This window comes from Lytechinus variegatus, chromosome 5, assembly GCF_018143015.1.
Source record: "Lytechinus variegatus isolate NC3 chromosome 5, Lvar_3.0, whole genome shotgun sequence".
Classification (NCBI taxonomy): Eukaryota; Metazoa; Echinodermata; class Echinoidea; order Temnopleuroida; family Toxopneustidae; genus Lytechinus; species Lytechinus variegatus.
In genome coordinates this window covers 29,378,433-29,406,429 of record NC_054744.1, presented here as the reverse complement: position 1 = coordinate 29,406,429, position 27,997 = coordinate 29,378,433, and the positions used below count along the sequence as shown (strand labels likewise).

Below are 27,997 nucleotides of genomic sequence, written 5' to 3'. Positions count from 1 at the left end.
TACTTAAGCAACCTAACATTCACAAGGGGAATTGTGATATTCAACATTTCACAATAAGGTGTGAAGGACACTTACACTTTCATACTCTAGTGTAATTGATTATGTGAATTCAACCATATGCTCAATAATGAAATGTGAGAACACTTGAAAGTCTTCATGAAAAATAGCATCAGCGTACTGTAGAGTAGAGAGAGCAATGGCATGACGTCTGAAAACAAATGATTCGATTATTAGAAATCTGATAGTATTCGATGTTCGCACAAAAAACAATATTAAGCACCTTTAACCCAAAATGTTATCATTATCATCATTACACATATAAAAGGTTTATACCAATTTTTAATTTGTTATATATAATTTTTCACACATTCTCAGCATAAACTACCCTAATAGCTAGACCCTAAATATAATATAGGCTTATTTACATAGCAGCTGCATAAACAGATTTTCAGCAGAAATCTTACTGAAAAGTGGTACGGTTCTCTTTACTTACTTTAAACAATTGCCTTAATTTTGCAGACTCTCCTATCAAAACAATTGTTGGTAAAAAAGCAGGGTTTTTTTTTAATTGCTTCATTGACTAAGTTAAGATTATAAGCTTGGCTCTAAACTGACTTGTCTGAAACTCTGCATGAACTGGCACATATTCTATGATTACAATTATACTATGAGCATAAACTTGGGTTGAAACTCACTTGTCCAAATGAGCCAGGCATAAAATTCATTCAGATATTAAATGATTGTAAACTTTGGTTCCAATCCACTCATCTGAATGACCTAGTCTTGACATTCAATGAAGAGTCAAGTGATGGGAGTAAACTTGGGTCCAAATCCACACATCTAAATGACCTAGCCTATTTATTCAATGAATGATTAAGTCATGAGTGCAAACTTAGGTCCAAATCCACTAGTCTGAATGACCCAGTATTAGCCTTCAATGAACAATCAAGTCATGAGTGTAAACTTGGGTCCAAATCCACACATCTAAATGACCAAGCCTATTTCTTCAATGAATGATTAAGTTACGAGTGTAAACTTGGGTCCAAATCCACTCGTCTGAATGACCCAGCATTAGCCTTCAATGAACGGTCAAGTCATGAGTGTAAACTTGGGTCCAAAACCACTCGTCTGAATAACCCAGCATTAGCCTTTAATGACTGATTAAGTTACGAATGTAAATGTGGGTCCAAAACCACTCATCTGACTGACCCAGCATAGGCCTTTAATGAAGGACTCAATTATGAGTGCAAACTTGGGTCCAAACCCACTCGTCTGAATGACCCTTCTCTTGCTTTTTGGAAGGCAGTCTCGTATTCAGATATCGGGTAGATGACTCCAACGATCTCTTCAAATGGGTACTTCCTGCTGAACTTTGACATGAATGCTATTGCCTTTTCTAGGTGCTCGGGGGCATAGTTATGGATACCTGAAAGTAGAAAAATTTATGAAGTTATCTACAATTATGAAGTTCAAATAAATGTAATGCTACTGGAAGATGTAAAAACCCATTCCATTCAGGCCCAGTGGACCAGTCTCTGGGCTTGAAACAGAGGGTTGTGGGTTTGAATCCCAGCCATGGTGTTATTTCCTTCAGCAATAAACTGATTCAGATTGTACTGCAACCAACCTAGGTGAGAAAAATGGGCACCTGGTAGGAATTCACTTGGAATGCTTGTGTCCTGTAAAAGACTTGCCAGGCCAAAATGACAGTGATAATATCCAAGATCTTTGAAGCACCCAGAAAAGTATGGCACATGATATGCACTCTACAAGAACTAAATACTATTAATCATTATTATCTCTTCCTTTAATTCATACTAAAGTATGTTGTGATTTGGAAGTTCTGGGTCTTGTTCCAAAAGAAAACTATTTATATTATAAAAAGACCAAAGTTCCAAAGAACCATAACTTTGATCTATCCATTCAAGTTTTACTTGTATCTTCCACAAGGAGAAACTGTAAATCTAAACATCATTGCACAAATATTTTTCCATGTAGGCCTATAAGAAAAAAAGGCCTTCCTAACTATCATTATGCAATCAAATAATTGGATATTTCAAATCAAATTAAACCATAAAAAACTCAGATTTCATTTATTATTTATTCATTAATAGGACAAATCAAATTAATGCACATTTCCAGCACTTATATTACACCCACCTTTTATAGTAAGGCATTTTCTAATAATAGCTTCAGCTGTTATATTCATGTAGGAGTCTGGATGTACAAGTCCAACTAGGACATAGATTCCGCCTGGCTTGAGAAGTTGTATACCAGATTTAATGATGCCACTAACTCCACATACCTATGATAAAGTGAAAGAAAGTTTAAGGATTCATCTGACTTATTTATTAATTCATAAATCAATTCATTCATGCGTTCAATTATGGATTGATTGGATCATTCATCCATTCATTCACATCCATTCAGTTTTATTTTCATGTATTCATTTATCCATTCAATTACATACATTATGTACAAATACAAATGTATTTATTCATTCATTAATACTCATTCATTTATTCAATTAATGCATTTTTCTAAATTTATTTTTGCATGTTGCATGATTCATTCACTTCTTAAATCATTAATTTATTAAATCATTTGTTAATTCATTCATTTACACACAATTTATTTTAGTGATTTTCATGGCAAGTTCTTTAACAATTAAAAAAAAACAATGATTAGTTCTTCTCTTAGACTGCTTTGCAAAAGTGGATGTCATACAGAAACTAAATAGCTTTTTAGCTTTTTTTTAAATGTTTTTACTGAAAAACATGAAAACATGTTGCTGGAGAGACTATTCTAAATACTAGGGCCAGAGAAACTTATGCATTGTTGACCTTTCTTGGACTTCTTTTTGGGAATTTATAAAATTTTGAAGTTTTCTCGAACGTTATGAACACTGAATTGGTCATTATTTTGTTATTAATCATACCCTTTTTAGTAAAAGTAAATAAATAAATAAATGAATGGAATGGACGAATGAATGAGTCAAACAATCAATCAGTCCATCCATCCATCCATCTATCTATCTATCTATCTATCAATTTCTAGGACAATTTTTGAAATAAATTTTCCAAGGCTTTTTCAGCATACCAGGGGTGAAATTGCCCTGAGCCCCCATGCACTTATTTTTTTTTTAATAGTTCTTACCTCTATCACAATATCCAGTTCATCCTCCTTGAAGCATACAGATTCATCTCCTGGGTAATTATCATAAAAATAAATAATGGTGAAAGAAGCGTGGAATAACAATGCCTTTACCTTCAATAGAGTAAATCATGAGATAAATTCAGTCGGAGAGAGCATGCAGAGCAGAACAAAAATTGTTACCCTGTTGTCTCCAGGAAAAAAAACCCACCTCCACTGAAAGTCATAAATTCGTGTAGGAGTTTTTCATGAAAAAAAATAGTGAATAGATTTACTTATTAATTGTTCTGAGGCAATCAGAAGCAATAATTTCAGTAGCCATTAACTATACAATGTGTATACTGTACAGGGGTATGAAGTTTAAAGAGGGTGCTGCTTTGAAAATGAAAAAAAAAACTTCACATGGGTAGCTTGTGACAATAAGGCCTTAAACATGGGGTGTAATTCTATATTCTTTCCTGTTTAATTGAAAAGGTGAAGAAATAAAAAATCCTACAATGTAAGTTGGTTCATACTTAACCTCTCCCTCTCCTTCCCCTTTGTCTTGTTTCAACAAGTATAAGGGGATAAACAAAAAGATTTGAAAAGTCTATAAAATTTTTGTTTCAATGTCTATGATGTCTATATTTTGGTGTTAATAGGTGCTCTGAAGTCTTATCTTTCAAATGCCATTTAAAAAAAATGAGCGAACACAGAATGTTTTTTGTCTGGGGTTAAAAAGGAGGTTTGCACCAAAATTGCATAAAAATGATAAATATCATCTCCTTTCAATTTCCTTATCTCACCCACTGACATTTCCCCTCACTCCTCACCTTTCCCTACCCCCACAACCCTCCACGTTCCTCTCCAAATCAATTACATCTCTCACATTGCCTATCTATCACAAAATATTGTAAAAAAATTTGAAATTCTTGCTTGCTCGCTCACAACTTATTGATACATTTTACCCGATCTGCCTAGCTCCTTCAAAATTGACTCAATACACCATTGACATTGAAAGAGGTGAATCCTTTCCTGTTTGTCCTGTCAAGCACATAATTAAACTTGGTCAAGGAATCATTAACACTTTGAAAAATGGATTCATGTCTTTTTAAGGCATTTCACATAATAAAAGTATTTGAATAATTACAAGTTATCCAAATTAATAATGCAAACCGTCTTGCTTGGGTTGACAAAATGTCTTCTTTTCTTACTTATAAAGGAAAATTCAAAGGTAAAAGAAGTTAAAATGAGAAAAAAAAAAACTCAAGTAAATAATTTGACAGCACAATTCGAAAATTATGGCAAAGATAATGAAAAGGTTAGAAGAAGTCTGCTGATTAGCAAGAAGTCTTTACATCATAATTATTTCATTCTGCCATTTTGGCGCAAGCCTCTTTTTGAACACCTGACAAAAACGTCCCGTGTTCGCTGAAGCATGAAAAAAATTTTACTTTTTAAATGGCATTTCAAAGATAACATTTCAGAGCATCTATTAACATTAAAATATAGACATCATGATTTGAACAATTTTTTCAATAGACTTTTCAAAACTGTCCAGTTTTCTTTTATACGCACTGTATGTGAAAAAATTACCCACATGTATATATTTTATTCCCAGGGCTTTTTCAAAGTGTAAACTTTTTTTTGATATGCACTGTATACTGTATTATACATGTCTATCTTTTCTCATTCACGATCACAGTCAACAAAGTTGATTTTTATACAACTCACACAGAGGCTTTTATTCTCCATGCCACTTGATTAACTCTCTCTCTTTTCTTGATTTCACTGGTTTCATTCCAACTCTCAATAGAATTATTCCATTTTATGTTAGACCGACGTCATTGTTGCCAACACGCGACTATCCTTCCATTGTAAACGTTTCCATCAAATTTGTATGCTCAGAGAACATGAAAAATTGCTCAGGGGGGGTATATCACAATTCCATTTCGGCAATGGAAAATCATAAAGAGTTAAAATAGCTCTTCTTTCATAACTATACCCCAAAACAGAAAATATGACTGTAGTGAAATGATCGATTTTGACAGTGTCCTTTGAGATCAATAGGGAAGATTCCACAAAGGAAGATTTACGTCATTGCTAGATCCTGAAGGTTCCTATTTAAAGTCTACATGACTGCACAAATGAATTATGAAGTTAACCCCAATATATTTTATTTTTCCTCTGTTATTTTCTCTTACTTAACAGGAAATTTGTAGTTTCACAATTATACATATATGTACTAGCACTTTATTTATACAAAAATATTTTTGAGCTCAAAAACGTACTACATGTATATTGCTGAGTTAATGTTTTGCCTTTTAGTATTTGAGGCATAAAACAGTCTTATGTAGAGACAGTGGTTTTCTCTAATACTCTGAAACGGAAAGCCTGTTCTGTTACCTGTTACTTTTTTAGTGTGAGAATTCTTTGAATTTACCTTCAGAAAACAAAATTCAATAATTCAATTATGTTTCTGCTGACATGTATTTTCCATGACAAGTGGAATTAACATCTTTAGATCAAATGTGAAATGCAATTACAGGTTGTAAGAAATAGAAAAGGCATTTTTTTATAGGGAAAATCACTATCCCTACTTAATACATACTATGTATAAACAATTATTCCATAGAAATTTAATAGCTCATATCATAGTCATATAATCAAAGGATGTAAACAGAAGGATGTAACTGAAACATTCAATACATTCATTTTTTTAAATTAGTCTATAATCTTTATTGAAAGAATATGAGAGGAACTCTGATGGGGATATATTACATTTGTATCAGAAACTTCACTTTTCAAAAATATGTGAGATAAAGTCACCAAGTGCTAGTATATATATCATAACAACTGAGTTTGGAATCTCATTGTAAAACTACAGTGTAGTTACTCCAGAGACTTAAGTAAACTGTAGTTCATGTTTTATGCGAGCACTGAATAAATTAGTAAAAAGTTGATCAACTGGAAATATTTGCTATCACTTTCCATACCAGTGAACTGCGTTGATTCATTCGGGCGCATGGAATATTCTGTCAATATTTCACCTTTTATTTGATCACTCAAGATGAAACGAGAAGGGTTTTCACGAGCCAAGTGAAATTGCAATTTTGTATAAAAGGTAAAAGGCATTCTTGTCTATCAGCCTGAAAATGTTGGTGTTAATCATGAAACATCCTCCTCCTCCTTCTTCTTCTTCTTTTCCTCCTTCACCTTCTCCTTCTTCTTCTTCTTTGATTTGATTTTATTTTATTCATATATATATATATATACATCATTGTCAACATTCCATAATATTCATATTAGTATAATCATTCATATTATAATACATGATTGGAGCATCTTAAGCTCTATGAGCTTGAGAATGACGTTCCAAGAAAAAAAATACAAAGAAACATAATTATACATTGGCTAAAATAATACATTCAATGATGCGAACATCAATTAAGAGTTAAAAGAAGAGCAAGAGAGATAGAGGGAGTGGTGAAAAACAGAGTGGGGAAGAAAGAACTGAATACAAAGAGAGAAACATGAAGATAGTTCTAACAATATATGAAATACAAGAAATCATGTTTTGATAACGAAAACTCGTTGGTAAGGTATTTTGTTTGTATAATAAATACAAACAATAGCAAAAATAGGAATTACATATGTGTGGTGGTATATTATGTAACCATGCAATGGTAATACAACATACATGACATCATTATCAGCCTTGTGTTTCATATTTTGAAAGAAGGAAAAAATTTTATTTGCCTCTTAAAGGGGAAGTTCACCCTGAAGAAAACTTTGTTGTAAAAATAGCAGAAAAAATAGTAAAAAATATTGGTGAAGGTTTGAGGAAAATCCGTTCAAGAGTAAGAAAGTTATTAGAGTTCAAAGTTTTGGATTTGTGACGTCATAAACGAGCAGCTGCCCCATGTGTAATGTAATATAAAATGCATGAATTTCAAATTTTGTATGGTTCCTGATAACTTAATTTTGTTTTCTTTTCATGATCGGGTGTGAAATTATTTGTCTATTGATATACAAAAGTTACAGTGAAAACCATTTTCAATTTTCTGAGAAAATGACATTTCATTGATTTTTTAACCATTCGCTATGTAGAAATGCTGCTCGCATATGACGTCACAAATCAAATAATTGAAATTCTAATAACTTTTTAATTATTTGATGAATTTTTCTCAAACCTTCGGCAATATTTTTTATTATTTTTTCTGCTATTTTTACAATAAACTTTTTGTCAGGGTGAACTTCCCCTTTAAAGGATTTTTTTTTCGTTGAGCACGAATGAATATAGATAGAAAGAGAATTCCAAATGTCAGGGCCAGTATGTCAGATAGATCTATGGGCAAGAGCTGTTCTTGGGTTTTCTAAATGAATATTATTTTGTAGAGGTTCGGGTTGGCTAATTATGAATAGATGTATTGCAACGGAACCTTTTTAAAAGGTTGTCTGTAAGTTCGCGGATTTGGAATCTGTACATGAAAAGAGCAATTTGAAGGTAACGAATGTCATGTATGGTAATAGGGTTCTCAGCTTATGGAACAATGTTTTTTTTCTTCTTCTTCTGTTCTCTTCTTCTTCTCTTCTTCTTCTTCTCCTCCTCCTTCATCTTTTTTCCTTCTAATTATATACCATGTTATAGATCAGACTGAATTATCACACTCATACTATTTTACAACACCCAACCTTGAAAAAAGTGACCAGTTATGTAGGTTAAACTTAAAGTTCCCTAAACTCTAACCTTACTTTTTCACAGAGGCACATACATGTGCATGTATCAGCCCACCCCCCCTCCCCCTCCTCCTGTGTTTGGAGGAAACCCAATTATCCAACATAACAAGATATTCTGTGCAAAATAAAGACAAACTAATTATTGTCACATGTCAATCAGGTCGACTCAAATACAAACTGAAGTGTATAATTTATTGCAGATGCACTATGGTCTTGTTGTCAATCAAAAAAACACAAATTTAAGTTAATAATTTTGCATTTTACTGCCCTGTCACACTCATGCACAGGTATTCGACTATAAATTGAGCAGCAATTATTCTCCAATTTCATGATACTGATCTACCGAGCGACAATAACATAGGTTAATTGTCTTCAGGAAGCTCCATCCGTTGGCATGGTAACCATCAAATTAGGATAGATCTCTCCTTGAGACAAGATACAATGGCTATTATAGGCTGAAGAATGGTTTTGTAAATGGGGAGTGGGGGGGGGGGGGTGGAAGCTGAAGTTTCATTCATTTGTATAAAAAAACAGGTAATAGAAACCAATCAAAACAAATCAATTTCGGGGGCAAAAAATACTGGATAAAATTACAATAGAAAACTGAAACATTGCACTTGCTTCTCTGTGAACTAGAATCATGTCCCATAATGCATTGCGACTGAAAATGCATAGGCATGTACAATCACGGACCATCAATTAGAGCGTATTCCTACCTGCTACGATGGGGGTCCCTCCAAACAGGGGAATGGTACTCAGTCTCTTCCCATCGACATCACTGACATACACCCTTCCGAAGCCAAGACTGTGAAGGAGAGCACATCCATACACACCTAGTAGACCCGCTCCCTGGGGAACAATTGGATAATTGTAAATTGATTACGTAACATGGTTTTATTCATAAAGAAATCAGGGAAGTGGGTGAATGAGATCAACTTCGGGTTAGGGGGACTGTGAGAAGGGGCAGTACACTGTATGCGAAAGACAGCACATCCATATACACACCAAGTAGACCCACTCCCTGGGGAAGAATTGGATTATTAAGAATTGACTATGTAAAGTTGTTTTTATTTATGAAACCATGGAAGTGGGTGCATGAGATCATCTTGGGGTGGCTGTGGAATATTAAAGAGTGTGAAGACTGTAAAAGAGAACACATCCATACACACGTTATGACCCACTCCCTGGAGAAGAATTAGACTCTAGTGAATTGATGATGTGGCTTGTTTTTACCAACACTGAATGAAATCAGCGAAATATGTGAATCGAGAACAATTTCAAGGGGGGGGGGGTGTGAGAAGGAAAAGTTTATAAAGACTATAAAAAAGCACATCCATATACACACACCAAGTAGACCCACTTCTTGGGAACAATTTGATTGTGAATTGATTTAAAGTAACTTGTTTTTATATATGAAGAGCTCACTTGCAGAAGGGGTTAGGTCCATTTTTCATCAAATTTGATTTTTATGTCTCAATATATAGATTTTTAGTAGCTCTATAAGATGATACCAAAGAAAAATTGAAATTCCTATTAAAAAGTGAACTAAAATTGCAAAGAAAAATATTTTTTTTCGAAAGGGGTTAGGTCCATTTCAGTTTAGTTGCAAAAGGGGTTAGGTCTACACATATTTTAGTTGGAACAGAATATCTTAAAAAAATATGAAGACAGGTATATTTCTTTTATACCCCATTTTTTGTGTTCTCATGATAGGGTAGTACATCATGACAATTAAGTTTCTCAGAAGAATATTGCAATAAGTGATAATAAAAAACATGTTTTTTTCTCGGAATGGTCCAAAGTGGACCTAACCCCTTTTGCAACTAAACCCTTCATATATGAACAGGGAAGTTGGTATCATGAGATCAAGTTGGAATGGGGTTGGTGGCTAGTGGGAAGAGAGCTGTATGAAGATTGTAAAGGACGGCATTCATAAACACTTAATATACCAGCTCCCTGGGGAAGAATAAACAAAATAATGAATTGATGATGTATCTTGTTCTTATATCATTTAATCATATCAGGGCTGTGAGAAGGGGCAGTAGAGAGACTGCAAAGGACAGCGCATCCATAGACCATACACACTTTATACAGACCCGCTCCCTGGGCAGAAATAGACAAAATTGAATTGATGATGTATTATTTTTACAAATTAGGGACGCGGGGAAAATAAGACCAACTTTGGATTGGGGGCTATGAGAACAGGCAATATGTAAAGACTGTGAATGACAGCACATCCACATAAATCTAGTAGACCCACTCCCTGGGGAAGAATTGGATAATTACAAATGATGATGTACCTTGTTTTCATAAACATTGAATGAAATCAGGGAAGTGGGTCTGTCGTGGTCTAGTGGGAGCGTCGTGGTCTAGTGGTTCTGACTCTCGCCTTTGAAACAGAGGGTCGTGTGTTCAAATCGTAGCCCTGGCATATTTTCCTTCAGCAAGAAATTTATCCACACTATATGCTGCACTCGACCCAGGTGAGGTAAATGGGTACCCGGCAGGAGTAATTCCTTGCATGCACTGAGCGCCGGTGATGGTAGCTCGAGCTAAAGCTGGGGTAATAATAGCAGCGCTTTGTATCCTCTGGCAAAAAGCGCTTTATAAATCCAGCTATTATTATTATTAAGTGGGTATGAGTCCAACTTAGGGTTGGGGGAGGGGTGTGGGAAGGGGCAGTGCATATATGTACATGTGTACATACAATTAAGACTGAAAAGGACGAGCCACCCATACACATCTTATTGACTCACTCCCTGGGGAAGAATTTGATAATATAATGGAATAAGGGAAGTGTGTGAATGAGGCCAACTTTGGGGGGGGGGCTGTGAGAATGAAAAGAGGGGTACAGAAAAAAAGACTGATGGACAGAGATAGGAAAGAGGGAGACAGATAGAAGAGAGAGGGGGGGAGATAGGGTGATGCAGAGTCAAGAGGCAAAAGAGAGAGAAAGAAAGAGAGAAAGAGATGTTGATAGACAGAGAAGAGAGTTAGACAGATAGAGAAATATAAAGAGGGGAAAATGAGAGAGAAGGAAATTGAAAAGGCATAAAGAAAAAGAGCATAAGAGAATGACAGAGAGGGAGGGAGAGGGAGAGAGAGAACAGAAGGACTGCAAAGAATCAGCAGTGAAAGTTATCACAATAATAAATGTTATTGACATTTATCAAAATCTACATCTTACAATGAATTCTGGATTCTTTACTCTCTAGGCACAAGTATTTGTTTCATTTGTTTTTGACCTTTCATATTCCCTAGTTCTGTCCATAATCTGGCTCAAAATAGGATAAAGAATGTGACAAGGAGACGACAAATTTAGTATTGTAGTTTCTAATTTACAAATGTTTCTCCAATAGCATTTACAAGAAAGAACATAGCTGTGACGTCAATCCGCCTACCTTCTTTGGTATTTGAATATTTTTGCCCCAGAAATACATGTACATGTACAAGAACAATCATATCATGAGCACTGGCTAACGTACATACATAGCGACTTCTAGTTACCATGGAAACAATGTTACATGCATGCCTTTTAATAAGTGGCGTGCCTTTTAAATAAGTGGTAGATGCCAAGCTATTGAGGCATAAAGGAAAAAACAATTTTTTTTCTCTATGTCAAAGCTTCTTGGATGTTTACAATATAAAATCATAATTCCCCTATTTAGGCATGAAAAAAAATGATGGAAACGTTCCACAAGTACATACAGTATCACTTGAAAACAAAACTTTAATCTGGATGTCAAAAAAGCAAAAGGAAGAATAATATTCTTGGATGAATTGAGATTTGAAGAATATCTGGAAAGATTGAGAAGAAAAATTGTATTTTAAAAGATCTGATTTTAATCGAAACATAAATAGTTCCTTTCCCTTTAATACTAAGATAGAAAAAAATTATCAAAATTCTTAATACTCTGCTGAAGGATTTTTCTACATGCATAGCTCTCTAAAATATGTTGAGTATCATTAAAATAATCAAGACCAGCTTCTTCAATGGACAGGAAGTTACATGAGTAGATAAGATTGAATAGGGCTCCTGATATTTTCTCTCATGACTGAAATCTTATGACAACACAGTAGGATACCATTTATTGGAACATCATATTCTAAATACACTTGGCCACATGTGATGAAGTCTTTCATTATTAAAGGTCAAGTCCACCCCGGAAAATGTTGATTTGAATCAATAGACTAAAATCGTACAAGCAGAATGCTGAAAATATCAGATGCAAAATAAGAAAGTTCATAGTTTCACTTTTATATGCACAACTCAGTGACATTCAAATAAAAAAGTAGATGATGACCCTCACTCACTATTTACTTTTTACTGTCTGAATAATACAATAGTTCAATTTTCAAGATTTGACAATGAGGACCAACTTGACTAAACCATAAAATCTTATAAAAATGGTTAAGAGGAAGAAATTCGAATACATTTTATATTCATTGAACTACAAAAGAAATATGATCAGTCCTCTTATTTGCATACCGACTAGGACATGAATATATTAACTGTTTTGTGAAAATAAGCAAAACTTTAAAATGCCATAACTGTTTTATTTTACATCCGATTTTGATGAAATTATGCTTGTTTGATTTTTCTCATCTTATTCTACTTTGAGTTAGGGTGGACTTGTCCTTGATTTTTCAAAACACACTATGAATTTATTACTTTGCAAATTATTTCTACCTTCATATTACCAAATAATTATCGTTTTATCTTCATTATCATAAATTTTGCTGTTATCATAGTACTATTTAGTTTGCCAATCTACAAATGCATAGAGAACAAATACATGTTAAGCAACAACAAGAATTACGTGGTTGACAGGAAAAGGACATCAATACAGACAAGTACCTGCTGTATGTGTATTTCTGAACGTCTTTCTTTCCAATTGATGCATCTGTTAATATAATTTTTGTCATCAGGTTAGGAAATAATTTTCATTTTTTAAAGGGGCTACCCTTTTCTACATTTGGGCAACTGTGGAAGTGTGGGGGCTATTTCTATCATTTTAAGGGCTACTTTATAGGGGTAACAAGCAATAAATGCAGAAAAGCCAAATATTATCATTCTGTCCTTGTTAGAACATTGATTTTCTAAATAATCTTAAATGTTGTTGAGACAGATCTTGGGGTGACTCTAGAAAGAATGATCGTCCGGGGGGAGGGGGGGGGGGGGCCATTCAGCTGTACACAAGCGCAAACACAGGTTTTACAATAATAGTAATAATAATTGGCATTTATATAGCGCTTTATCAATCTACAACTGTTCACAGCGCTTCACAATTATTATTACCCAGTCACTGGATTCATAGCATTTCAAGTAGCCTGTTAGGCGCAAACTTGCTAAACCAACCACAATGAGGATTGCTTCCTACCATTACCCAATTAGTACTTGGGTGAGAGTGGCAAAGTGTGGATTGACGCCTTGCCAAAGGGCGCTAGGCCATGGTGGGATTCGAACACACGACCCTCTGATTACAAGGCGAGAGCCAGAACCGCTACACCATGGCGCTTCCACATCTCACCCTAAACAAGTTTTAATCCAATATATACCCTATTCCAGTATTTTTGCATCCATTATCAACAATTCTGCCCTTTACATATGTAAAAAAAGTACACCCATGAAAAATACATCCTACGACCATAGTACCCTTTTTGTCCGATTTTGGTATTTTTGACACCCTAAATGCGTCAAGCGCATGTGATGTGGCATAATCAGCAAAAAGTACCATTTTCACATTTGTTTGCGCATGTTTACAGCAATATATATTTAGTTGAGTTGCTGGCTCCCCCTCCCCCCCCCGCATGCATTTTGAGAAATTTTGGGGGTGATTCTGGCTGTCATGAGGGTGAAATCGCCCGTAGCTCTCGTGAATTTCCTGGCTTTTTGCCATTTTTATAAATAGTATGATTAATATTTTTGTTATTATTATGATAAATTATCATAATAAATCATCAGTACACTATTCCATGTACATGTACATTTGAAATAATTATCATCATGATATTCAAGAATGCTTGAAATAAAAGTTATTGTTATTGTTACATGAATTGTGAGACTAATGCATGAAGACGATGCAAATATCATCAATCCTAAAGGGAGCTTTCCAAATAAAGCCAATTAAAATATTACATCAATCAAGTTCCCTCAGGGAAAACTACATTACCGTAATTAGAAAGATCGTCCCTTAATAAAAGTCAAGCATTCCAACTATTAGATGTTGTGTAATAATGAAGTCTTCAGGGAATCTCGGAACAGTGACTGATAACATACATGTACATTGGAAACTTAAAGGTCAAGTCCACCCCAGAAAAATGTTGATTTGGATAAAAAGAGAAAAATCAAACTAGCATAATGCTGAAAGTTTTATCAAAATCGGATGTAAAATAAGGAAGCTATGACATTTTAAGTTTCTCTTATTTTTCAAAAAATAGTGATATGCACAACTCAGTTATATGCAAATGAGTCAGTCGATGATGTCCTTCACTCACTATTCCTTCTGGGTTTTTATTTCTTGAATTATACAATATTTCATTTTTTGCATATTTGACAATAAGGACCAACTTGACTAAACCATTTAAACAATGCCAATTTCACAGGTTCAGGGAGGAATTAATTGTTGTTTCAGTTGACAATGAGCAGAAAATTAGAATATTTCATATTTAAAACACGAAAGAAATAGTGAGTGGATGACGTCATCAGTCTTCTCATTTGCATACTGACCAGGATGTGCATATACATGTAACTGTTTTGTGAAATCTATATAAAGCAAAACTTGAAAATGTTATAGCTTTCTTATTTTACATTTATTATTATTCATTTCTTTATTGGTTTTCTTTGTTTTATACTGCAGGGTAGGTCTGTTCAGTTTGCAAAACTGCTTTCCAAAGGCGCCCTGCAGTTTAACAAATATTCAGATTTTGATGAAATTTTCAGTATTATGCTGGTTGGATTTTTCTCTTTCAAATCAACATTTTGTTGGGGTGGACTTGTCCTTTAAGGATTATGGGAAAGCAATTAAAGGATAAGTCCACCCCCACAAAAATTTGTTTTCAATAAAAAGAGGAAAATCCAACAAGTATAATAGGCTAACACTGAAAATTGAACATCAAAATCGGATGTAAAATAAGGAAGTTACGACATTTTAGAATTTCGCTCAAAGGAAACCAAAACCCAAGAAGATAAGCAATCTTTAATATTGGAATGAGTAAAATTTTACATATTTCACATTATCTCCTCCTGACCTTGACATATGTGGTGTGAATCATATTTTCCCATGACATATGTTGTGCTCAGGAGGCAAAATGCAAATAGAAATATAATGAGGAAAATCTGAACATTTTTGTACAAAACAAGTGGAGAATTGTCCACAAAATCAGCCATTTTAAAGCATGTTTGCCAATTTGAATGAGGATCCCATAGAAAGTACAAGACTTTTTAAACATCCATAACTTGCTTATTTCATAACAAATTTTTATGAAACTTTTAAAATTGTTCCTCTCATTTTACTATTTCCAATAAGATTGCTTCTCTTGTGTTTTGGTTTCCTTTAAATTCACAAAACGGTTATATGCATATCCTGATCGGTATGCAAATGAGGAGACTGATGATGTCATCCTATTTCTTTTGTATTCTATTATATGAAATATGAAATATTATAATTTTCTCCTCATTGTCAAGTGAAACAACGATTAATTAATTCCTCCCTGAACAGGTGGAATAAGCATTGTTTAATATCATATTTCAGTCAAGTTGGTCTATATGAAATATTGTATAATTCAAACAATAAAAAACAAAAGAAATAGTGAGAGGGGGACATCATCTTTTGTATCATTTGCATGTCCCTGAGTTGTGCACACTAGCGGACCCAGGCCCGTGCCCAAAATCAAAATTCATAATGTATATGTAAAATGCCATTAACACAGTGGTGTGCCCCCTTTTTTGAAAGTGAAGACCCTTTTTTTTTGTTAATTTTTTTTCGGGTACGAAATATCTTTGAATTTCAGTTAGAAACCTTTTTTTCTTTTTTTTTTCTTGACAAAATTTTCCTCCGAAAAAATGTACATGTACCCCCCCTTTGGATCCGCCCCTGGTTGTGCATATCGCTGTTTTGTAAAAATATTACGAAAAACTTTCATAACTTTCTTTATATTTTACATCCAATTTGATGAAAATTTTCAGCATTATGTTTGTTTGATTTTTCTCTATTCATTCAAATCAACATTTTTTCTGGGGTGAACTTGACCTTTATTAAAGAGAATTTGAATGTTTCCTGATCATTTCAATCTCCTTCAGTCTATAAATATCAGATATTCTTCTCTGATGTAGAATGGTATCAGGGAAATAAAACAGAAAACATGTTAGCCAAGTATGATTTCAGATCATGCATTGTCTGGACCCCTCAAGATCATTCACTAAGCTTCAATGATACTGGTCCCTGAACATCGAAAGGTCAATTTCAATAGCTTGTGCTGTTTGCCCAGATTTGCTTGATCGTGAGGTGTAACCAATGCTCTCTTTGGGATTAATCTTGACATTCAAGGTCTTTTTTTTTTCGACACACAAATTTTAAACGATGAATAATATTCTGGAAAATGTCAGGCATAACTATAATCAAATGTACTGTAACCCTGACTGATATTGGTATTGTTCTTGATTATTTCATAATACTGTGAATATAGGACATACATTGTTCCCCCATGAAGGAACAAAGAGACAAAACGTTGAACATTTTTTGTTGACATAGAAAATATGTTCCTACAACATTTGTTCCTGTCTTAATATCTCAGAGGGCATCCGGTTAGGATCGTAATATAGTTTTAGTCTAATGTCAAAATTACTGGTAGGATAGTGTTTGAAGTTAGGTTTTAGCCTAACATGCAGATATTCGGTCAAAGCAATTGTCGCCGGAGCAAATGTCATAGAACCAATTTTTTTTTTTACCTGTAAAAGGACGGACTGGGAGCTTGCATCTCGGTGTGAGAAAGATGAAACAGCATTCACCATGGTAGCTAGGGAACAGTTTATTGGAGCAGCCATCTTGTCCGTGATGTGATCAGGAATTGGAAAAATGCAGGTGCCTGGATGCAAGACTATGTGGGTTGCATAGCAACCGCTAAGACTTCTTTGACTGGTGATCTGACTGTGGCCATACTAATAGAGACAGACAGGAGAAACAAAAAACAGATTGTGATCTTCAACATGCCATTAATAGGTACATGTACATTTGTATGACCTTGATAACCTACAATAATAGTCATCTTGAGGAGAACTAATTACCAGGTTGATGGAATTTGATCTTAATGAATGTGAATCCCTTTGACACTAGACTGCTCAATTTTAATGATTTCAGAATACTGCTTTCCTCATGACCTTTTCCATTTTCCATAATTCATTAATAGCTTTAAAGGCGCACTGTCATCAATTTTCATGTTGAAGCTAGATGACACCACTCAGATGTCAATCACCATCAAAAAGAACAAGATTCATGACCGGTAGACGTTATGAAATTTCATATGTCATTATCTCACTTTCCATATCCTGACAGTTGCCCAAGGCTGTGATCTGCCTACCCATATAATCTTAGCTGGTTGCCAGGGAAGGTTCACTACATAAAAAGCTAAAAGAAAAATACTTTGGTCCTCAAAATGTAAAAATTAGCTTTTATACATTTCAAAGATTAACTCCTCTTCTTCCTGTCAAAATTTGAAGTCATAAAGTAGAAAAGGAAACAAATCACAAGAGTTTCTTTAAGAAACTCTCAAATACTTTTTTTTTTACAAGACTGCTTAGAAGTTTCATTGAGATGGCACAGCGTGCACATCTCATGCTTGAGTGAACCCTGAACTTCAAACCTTATTTTCTCTCTATTCTTGGAATCTCTCACTCAATTCCTTCTACATGTACATTCAATCAAGTAATTGTGTTGGTTATTGATGATCAAGTTTGACAGGTAATACAATTTTTTTTTTTCGAGTTCCATTGAAATCTAAAAATTATTTTTGGGCAACTTATTATTGGTTTTGAGTTTAAGCAGCCTTGGCTAAATAATTTCTCACTGGTGGTTTGAGTTTGCTCTCCCCCAAAGAGGTCTCTATTACATGTGTATTTCCAGTGCTTTCAACAAAGTCAGGGGTTTAGCAAATAATCCCCCATGAAAGATAAAGTATGTTGGTGCTGCAAAGATAATTGGGACCTTTCGCAATCATCACGGACGCTAGTATTAGGGTCCCCTAACACAAAAGTTAACGCTTAATCATACACTTGATTTTTAAGATTGATTGTGCATTACAGTCAATAGAATCAAACGTAGAAAACTGCTCTACGATCAATGCTAAGCTTTGTGTAACAGGGGGGTTACAGGCCCTACAAATCTGCTTTTCGTGTGCAAAATCCCTTTCCGCGCGACACCCGTACCGCATACATGCATGTATATTACGACTGATGGCTGGAGATATTCAAAATGCAGGACCTAAAATAGATTTATGACATGGAGAAGAAAGTGGTTTTTCAAACAAATCGAGAACATATTGAGTGAGGAAAAACTTACTGAATGAAGGCTTAAATATAGATCATTACAGTCCATCGAATCTATATTACATTTAATGTGGATTATTGGTGGATCACTGGCAATTGATTTCATGGATAAGATCAACCTCTCCAGCCGAACATTTCGCATGCGTTGATATGTACACATCATATGCGATACCTTTGAACTCGTTTCCTTTTGTTTCTTTTGTTTACTCCTTATACACAAACGATATGCCTCTCGCACACGATGTGAGGGGCATTATGTTTTACATTCCCCAGAAATGGGGATTAGATTCAAATTCCGGGGGGACCACTTCCATTGATGAGTGGATACCAGGCACGACCATGGGGTTTCGAAAAGTACCCTAAACATGCTAAACAAGGGAAGCAATTCTTTTCCAGATTATGAAAATGCATCTCTTAACAAGTATTTGGCTTGTGAAACCCTACAAGTATTGAATATATCGTCGGCCTTATGCCAAAAGGGCCTTAACCGATTTTAGGGGTTCTGAATATTTTATAATAAATTTAACACATTTCATGTAAAACTTAATAACTTAACACGTTTATCGAAATTGGCTTCAAAAGCAAACAAGTGGAATGCCTCTGGCCGTCTCACCTGCATCACGCGGTTCAATATAGCAGCAGTGCTGACTTTGAATACTACTCTAACTCGCACAAGATGTTCAGTGATACATGGTTACTCTTATGTCCACTTTTTATGAACGAGACCAATAAACTTACAGAGATATGATGGTTATTCAACAAAAAACCCCAACATGGCCAAAGTTCATTGACCATACATGACCTTTGACCTTGATCATGTGACCTGAAACTCGCACAGGATGTTCAGTGATACTTGATTACTCTTATGTACAAGTTTCATGAATAAAATCCATTAACTTTCATAGTTTTGATGGTAATTCAACAGATAAACCCAATTCGGCCAAAGTTCATTGACCTTTGACCTTGGTCATGTGACCTGAAACGCGCACAGGATGTTCAGTGATATTTGATTACTCATATGTCCAAGTTTAATGAACTAGACTAATAAACTTTCAAAGTTATGATGGTAATTCAACAGATACCCCCGATTCGGCCAAAGTTCATTGACCCTAAATGACCTTTGACCTTAATCATGAGACCTGAAACTTGCACAAAATATTCAGTGATGCTTGATTACTATTATGTCCAAGTTTCATGAATCATATCCATAAACTTTCAAAGTTATGATGGGAATTCAACAGATATCCCCAATTCGGCCAAAGTTCATTGACCCTAAATGACCTTTGACCTTGGTCATGTGACGTGAAACTCATGCAGGATATTCAGTGATACTTGATTAACCTTATGTCCAAGTTTCATGAACTAGGTCCATATATTTTCCAAGTTATGATGACATTTCAAAAACTTAACCTCAGGTTAAGATTTCGATGTTGATTCCTCCAACATGGTCTAAGTTCATTGACCCTAAATGACCTTTGACCTTGGTCATGTGACATGAAACTTTAATAGGATGTTCAGTAATACTTGATTAACCTTATGGCCAAGTTTCATGAACTAGGTCCATATACTTTCTAAGTTATGATGTCATTTCAAAAACTTAACCTCAGGTTAAGATTTGATGTTGACGCCGCCGCCGCCGTCGGAAAAGCGGCGCCTATAGTCTCACTCTGCTTCGCAGGTGAGACAAAAACGACCACAAACTTTTGATTATTAGAGAGGCCAAAACCTTTATAAACGCCATTATCTCGGAATGGCCAAAAGCAGTTAAGGCCCTTTTGGCATAAGGCCGACGATATATCCCTTATTTCAGCATTTTAAACATCGTTTTGACACCCTTATAACGTTACATAGGCCTATATACGTAACGTACCTGCCCACTCTGTCCCCTTTTACGGGTGGTCGCTACTGGTATCCACTAATCAATGGAAGTGGGCCCCCGGGCGGCCTCTCGAGCTCTAGGAGGAGTCAAATGTGGCTTTGGAAAGTCGTCCTCAATCGGATAAATCGCTGTTACCATAGTAGCAACCAGAATTTTGCACACGAAACGCATATTGAATGCTTCCGTCGCAGATGCGAAACGAAAAAAAAATCTCATGTCACACAATTTGCATTGTAGGATTGAGTTTTACGACCATGATGACGGGCCCAAAAAGTCCCTTCCAAAGTCAACTACCGTTGTAAATAAGCGTCCGCGTCCTCAAACGAAAGGTCGGGAATGAATCCCACTAGAAAATGCACTCCTTCATGCTGAGTGATGAACACAGACAACAACGCACAATGTCTGGCAAGCCCAGAGAAACAAACTATATTGAATGTATTCTTTTATCACCTGACTTCACAATTAAATATCTAAAAGCTAGGAGAATCTAATCACTATGTTCATTTTCTTGGGGGGGTTCACGATTACACTTTTCATAGCACCACTGTACAAACGACTTCAAACTGGATTTGGACATTTACAAGACATTTAGAAGCTAGCCTAAAACACTACTAAATGGGAGACTCAATGCAATCATAAAAAATTATATTGTTTGAACAATATAAAATCTATTAAAATTCTGTGAGTCTGTCACAAACGATTAAGAGAGCAGAATTATTTTGTTTCTCAGTGTTTATTTAAAATTTTGATATTTCCAAGAAGAAATTCTGTCAATTTCACATCGAATTATTATCAGCAATTCAATGGAAAAGATCCATTCAACTGAAATGTTTGTATCCTTTACCAACACTATCCACGAGCTTTAACTTCTTCTTATTCTTTGAAATTTTGCCATTGCCTTATTTTCTTTATTCTAAATATTTCTCCACCCTCTTTTTTTTTGGGGGGGGGAGGGGGTTAAAAAGGTGTTTTGTTTTGCAACCAGGCGCGTTAAATGTAACATGTACATATCTCATTTTGTAACTTTTTATGACATCGCAGAACAAAGCATAATACTACTAATAAAAAAAACCATGTTAATCTCAAAGTACACACCTTGAAAAATGACAAACACTTTTGAGGAAGACCAGCCTGGCATCTCCTGCAATTATGACAGACATCAACGACAGTGAAAGTTATCCTCTGTCCCACTTCAAGCCTACTTTCACTACCTCTCTTGTGAGCAACGACCTCCAACACTCCTTCATGGCCAAGTGCACTGAAAGTCAAAGTAAAAAAACAGGGGTAAGTTTTAATAACTCTGTGTTTATTGAAAAATGCTAACAAATTTTCAATATCCTTCAGCCATGAAATTCTAAATTAAATATCAGATCACTTATAAATACCAACGACTGAACTAAATCCATATTTTTTTAGCAATAATATTTGTTTTGCATACAAGTAAAGTACACTCCTTTATCATCACTCATTTGTCTGACTAGCTTCCTATGGGGGCTGGTGCCCTTATATGCTAGAGCTCCTGTAAGTACTGAGCTGACAGAGCTTGCCCTTTAAGTTGTTGGTGAATGGAGCAGCAAGCAGGAGGGCACCAGCCCCCACCAGGATGTAGCTAGGAATTTCAGTGGGTGATGATGCAAAGCCGTACTTTTAGTGATTTAATATATCTTTGTCGACTTAATTTACATCTATATTTTTTTAGTTGTTCATTTAAAATGTATAAAATATTTATATCCAAAGGAACTGTTGCTGCACTAGCGCCATGAGCATCTCTGGACGGTGCATGCGCTCAATAAGACATCACTATTATTATCATTAATAAAAAAAATGGCATTTTGAGTACTATCACATGCCATGTACGTGGATGAGCTGCTCATCTGTGCCGTCACCATTCACCAAATCAAAATTTGAAAAATTCACAACTTTGTAAAAAAAACAGATTTTCATCAAAACTGCAAGGGAATTTTCTTTTAATTTTGCTGCTTTAAAAATGATTATAAAACTAACATATCACCAAGGGGATTCACTTTTACTAGATAAACTTAAAAACAAAACAGATTATGAAACGGTAGTTGCTGCTATATTTTTTTGTGTTTTTCATTCATTTTTCACTAGTCAAATAGTTTACCAAATGCAATTTCCTATGTTTTAAGAAAAAATAATAATCAAGGTATATATGCTTTGAATAAATACTTCATATGAAGTGAAAGGCCTACAATTTCAAATGTCACTGATATAAAAAGATATAAAAATTCAAATTTGGGTTTTCTTTTTCTGAACTTTCAAAAAAACTAGTTACCAGTACACTAATTAAGGAATGAATTCAAAGAATAATCATCCTTTCAGAATTTGTTCAGAGTGCAAATTTCAAATTCACACAATCATTGTCAATTTTTATTTCCAAAATAACACATTATACATTCAGAATTTGGAAAGAGTTCATTTTGCAACAGCCACCTGAAGGATAATGTAATACTTTTTTTTCACTTTGGGTGGTAGTCGCAAAAGTAACTCTTCCCAGAAGAAAAACGCAGAAGTTATTCAGTCGGTGCAATTTTCAAATTCAATTTCGCACAGTCATGACAGTACACAATAACATGTTCTATTCCAAAATAACAACAATAGACCTAGTCAATATTATCCCCTTTTATTAACCCACTTAATTCTGTGTCACTGGCAGTGACCAGTGTGCAAAATCTAAATTCAATTTCAAATTCACACAATCCTGACATTGACAATACACAAGTTAATTCCATTCCAAATTCGATCAATCTTAGTTCTTACCACGGGATATCCGCCTTTCTTTTCCCGTGGATGGTATGCAGATCTGAGGAACATATTGTTGCAAGACGCACTTTGGCTAAAATTTCTCCTGGTTTTAACTCGGGAAGAGAGACAGTTTCAGTGAGGATCGACGGGCTCCTACCAGCTCCAAGAAACACCACTCGGTGACAAGCGGGCTCCCCATCTGCCATCATCGGGGAAAGTCTGGCGTACGGGATGTTAGCTTACCGCTCACGCTCACACAGTTGCCAAACTCCAGTGCATGTATGGTATACCGGTACGGTACCACTTGGCTTTGCAATCTGTTGATCCCCGTGATTTCCTAATTGCTCCAGTCGCGAACGTTTAATAGTCAATTCCAAGTCGTTACTAGCTTGAAAGTATGAAGAAAATATTTATATGTCATAATTTCGGATTCGATAAAAATGATAGACCGACTTAGGAGGATAATTCGTGTAATAAAAATAGTTACTTTCTTATGAGAAGATAAGATAAGGACAAATCGCCATGTGTACTCTAATTTCAAGAAAAGAAAATAATTAAGGCCCACCCACCAGAATCGATCGATTGGGAAATCACCGGCCAGCCGGCCACGCCCCCGTAGTTTTCTTTGATGTACCGACAAACTCAGCTCAAGGGGGGGGGGGGGGGGGGGCGGAGTAAGTCTTTAGCGGGAAAGAAAGACTAAAGAAGGGGGTGAACGTATAGCTAGTTTGCTAGTTTATTCATGATATACAATGCAATGATGATGATGATGGTGGTGGTGGTGGTGTTGGTGATGATGATGATGATAGGTTACAACAATACATTCTCAGGGACGAATCAAACTTTCACGCTATAATTAAGGAAATATCAAGATAAACTTGAAATACAAAGGAAATATGGTGCAATGAGGGTGTGTTGTTATTATCTGTTCTCTCGATTTGCATAACCAAGATTTAAAGAAACTATGAGATATCTTCCTTATTTTAAATCCGATTTTGATGAAATTTAAAAGTTACACTCATTTGGTTTCTTTTCTCTTTTTATTCATAAAAGCTTTTTGTTTGGACGGGACATCGCTATTAAGTTAATCTGCAAAAATGTTTTAAGTTCACATTCTGTGTTTTATCAGGGGCGGCGGAGTGGGGGGCAAAGCCAAAAAAGGGGCCCTTTTAAAATTATTCACATTTTCTTTCACAGGGTTGTCCCGTTCGAGCCAATTGGCCTGCCTTACAAGCCTGAGCCCTGGCAATATGCATTTTCATAAATAAACATACACAAAAATAAAAAAAAGTTTTGGGTTTGGGCAGGTAGAATTGGTTGGTAACAACATGTCGAGTAGGGTAAATGGTATGACGATAAGTAGTTAAGTCTTCTGAGATATATATATAAAACACGCGCAATATTGATAATTAAATCTATAGTATGTATAGATTGCCATATTAAATTATTAAGTAACTGAACACTTAGGGTATAATAATCAGTGAATATGAGGCTAGCATTTCTATTTTGACATCTTTGTACAATCTTCAGATGTTTTCGGCTTAGTTGACGACGCCCAGACTGTACTGCAATAATGAATCTTGTTATGTCAAAATGCGTATTTTAGCATGTTTGGTGCAAACAGATCCTTTGTTACATAAGAAAAATAGTTTGCACTTCGTGTTTAGTTATAATTATTGCTTAGTTAGATCCAGGTACGTATCCAGCCCATTAATTAATTGCTTCAACACGTCGCTTTTTCATAATAAACAAAATCAACTTGGTGATGATGCTTCACGCTCCATTACTCATTCAGGCCTAATGAAATACCTATCTCAGCATCTTATTTGTAAAAAATAATAATAAATAGAAAGTACTCAAACTTACTTTACACTCCTATGTTTTTAGCTCTTCGAGTAACCGATCGGTGAAAACATGGTTTGAAAAAATAAAAGCAAACAATCATTAATCGATCTCGGCAGATTTATTTTTCAGATAAAAGTTCTTTTCTCTTATATAGACAGGATTTAGTCACTTCCTTGACACACATCTGTAGTTATTCACCACTCTATTTTCTGGGGCACTCAAGTGACTCAACTACAAGCGCGCGAACCCCCCCCCCAAAAAAAAAAACTACTTTTCTGTTTTTTGCAGATCATGGGGCATCATGCGTTTAGGTGCCAAAAAGACCATAACAGAAAAAAAGGAAAATTTGTGGAGTAAAACACATAGGCCTATACTTACAAGGGTATATAGTTGTGTAGTTGGAAAATTGTAAGAAAGCACACGAATACACCTGAAAAGGGCATAAATACATAATGACCTACGGATAAAACTTGTTTAGGCTGGGGTTTGTAAAACCTATGGTCGCGCTTGTGTGCTGCAATATAAACTATTTTTTTTTAGAAATCTGACCTTGATCGATAGTCCCTCCTCGGTTGTAATGAATATTAATATTTGATTGATATAAATATACAGTAGATCATTTAATGCTCTTTAAAATGATACTCTAAATCATGTGATTATGGTTCACATGTAGGTGCAGTGCCTTGAAATGTGGGGCAAGGTCAAAACTCAAAACTCCAAACTTTTTTCTGAGGGTTTAATTAAGTTGAGCGCCCCGGACTCTATTATTCCTTAAAGGGGAAGTTCACCCTGAAGAAAACTTTGTTGTAAAAATAGCAGAAAAATTAGTAAAAAATATTAGTGAAGGTTTGAGGAAAATCCGTTAAAAAGTAAGAAAGTTATTAGAGTTCAAAGTTTTGGATCTGTGACGTCATAAACGAGCAGCTGCCCCATGTGTTATGTAATATAAAATGCATGAATTTCTAATTTTTTATGGTTCCTGATTACTTAATTTTGGTTTCTCTTCATGATCGGGTGTGAAATGATTTGACTATTGATATACAAAAGGTACAGTGAAAAACATTTTCTATTTTCTGAGAAAATGACATTTCTTTGATTTTTTACAATTCGTTATGTATGAATGCTGCTCGCATATGACGTCACAACTCAAATAATTGAAATTCTAATAACTTTTTAATTATTTGATGAATTTTTCTCAAACCTTCGGCAATATTTTTATTAATTTTTCTGCTATTTTTACAATAAACTTTTTGTCAGGGTGAACTTCCCCTTTAAGATGCAGGCTATGAATGCAAAACGAAGGGGCAACAAGGAGAGGGATTCGAAGAAAAAGAATGAAGATCGAATGTGGAACAATAACTAGGCATAGAAATAGAGAGAAAGATAGGTAGATAGATATACAGAAAGAAAATGATAGACAGACGGACGGACAGATAGATAATGAATGAAATAAGAGATGGTCGGAGGGAATGATAGATAGGTTAATAGATATATATATTAGATAGATAGATTGGTGGGTGTAGATAGATATAAATAAACATAGCTAGACAGATAGATAGAGAGACAGATAGATATATAGATAGATGGATAGAGATAGATAGATATAAAGATAGATAGATGGACAGATAGATAGATGGATATAAAGATGGATGGATAGAGATAGATAGATGGACGGATAGATAATTAGATAGATAATGAATGAAATAAGAGATGGATGAAGGGAATAATAGATAAATAGATAGATAACCCACCACAGCTCACTGTACAGGGACACAAAAGAACACAGAAAATAGAGTGAAAGAGACAAGCAAAAGTCCCCCCCCCCCGCCAAAAAAAAGGATGATAAAAAGAAATAAAGGAAACTGATATGTGAAGAAAAAAAAGAAGGGGGAAAGTGAAGTCAAAACAGATAGCCTCGGCCGAAGAACAAAGTTTGATATGAAGGGCTGGGATCCTTTAAAAAAAGTTATCAATGAAAAAAAATTTCATGTTTTTTTCACACAAAGCATTGGAAGATGAAAATAAGAAATAAAATGTCCGGGTGCGAAAGGACCTTACTTTCGACAGGCACAGATACAGGGGGGCAATTGGGCCGTACTTCATCCCTCCCCCAGCAGAAAACGAGAGAAGGAAAGGAGGTGACAGGGAAAAGGCATATCAAAGGAAGTGGAAAGAGAAATGAAGAGGGAGGCTGTGTCTTAGCACCATCTATCTAGAAATATTCTGTTCCGAGGCGCATTGTTATTATTATCATTATTACCCGGCTTTAGCTCGAGCTGCCTTTCAGGCTCATGCATTCAAGGAATTAATCCTGCCGGGTACCCATTCACCTTACCTGGGTCGAGTGCAGCACAACATGGATAAATTTCTTGCTGAAGGAAATCACGCCATGGCTGGGATTCGAACCCACGACCCTCTATTTCAAAATCAGAAGACTTATCCACTGGGCCACAACGCTCCACTTTCCATTTTCTAGAGTTCTTTGAGCATTCCTGCGGCTAAATTGCCCCAAGCTCATGTATTTTTTTTCCATGATTATAACAATAACAAATACAACCCTACAAAAGGCAGAACTTTTTTGAGGGGGAAGGCAGGGCTGGTGGGGGAAATAGAGGAATAAGAGAGAAATTATTTATACACAACACCACCTACAACAATCAAGAACGACAAAATTCAGGCAAAATATTCATATCATAATTTTAATATCTCTATTTACAGAACAACATATTGGACAATCTCTTCTTTGAAATAAAAAGAAAAGCAGCTCAAAAGATTTATTCAAGTAAGAAGCCCTCAAGCAAAAGACCTCAATCTATGAGGCAAACCCTGATCCTCACAAAATAGTTGCTGCCAAGTCTGAGATGAATTCTTTCAAAGAGACCCATAAAAGTCTATGATCTAAACAGCAAAGACTCATAGAAATGCTTTGATACCTGTGTACCATTATATCTCAGTTCAACGCAATCAAGACTTATAAAAGTTCAAAATCTGAAATTTTACTACACCTATTTTACATTTTGTTTCCATTTAACCACAAATGACTTTTACCCCATGCTATTTCAGATTTTCATTCATCTACTTGATGAAACTTG

The 27,997-nt window shown here is 35.2% G+C and overlaps 1 protein-coding gene across 1 annotated transcript; it reads right to left on the bottom strand.

Annotated features, from left to right (window-relative positions):
• Window positions 1–502: 502 nt before the first annotated feature.
• Window positions 503–23,406, bottom strand: LOC121415892 (L-threonine 3-dehydrogenase-like). The gene is made up of 7 exons (XM_041609271.1): window positions 23,076–23,406; window positions 21,390–21,552; window positions 16,823–17,032; window positions 8,589–8,721; window positions 3,157–3,206; window positions 2,161–2,305; window positions 503–1,426 (listed from the first exon to the last, which is right to left on the bottom strand). Exons 1-7 carry the CDS (start codon window positions 23,267–23,269, stop codon window positions 1,239–1,241), a joined length of 1,083 nt encoding a protein of 360 aa, XP_041465205.1. The 5' UTR covers window positions 23,270–23,406; the 3' UTR covers window positions 503–1,238.
• Window positions 23,407–27,997: the final 4,591 nt, after the last annotated feature.

Coding starts and splice junctions, on each gene's coding strand:
- LOC121415892 (XM_041609271.1), bottom strand. CDS start 23,269: ATGATGGCAGATGGGGAGCCCGCTTGTCACCGAGTGGTGTTTCTTGGA. Junction 8,722..16,822: donor CCCAGTCCGTCCTTTTACAG/GTAAAAAAAAAA, acceptor ATTGTTCCCCAG/GGAGCGGGTCTACTAGGTGT. Junction 3,207..8,588: donor AGGGACCCCCATCGTAGCAG/GTAGGAATACGC, acceptor ATAATTACCCAG/GAGATGAATCTGTATGCTTC.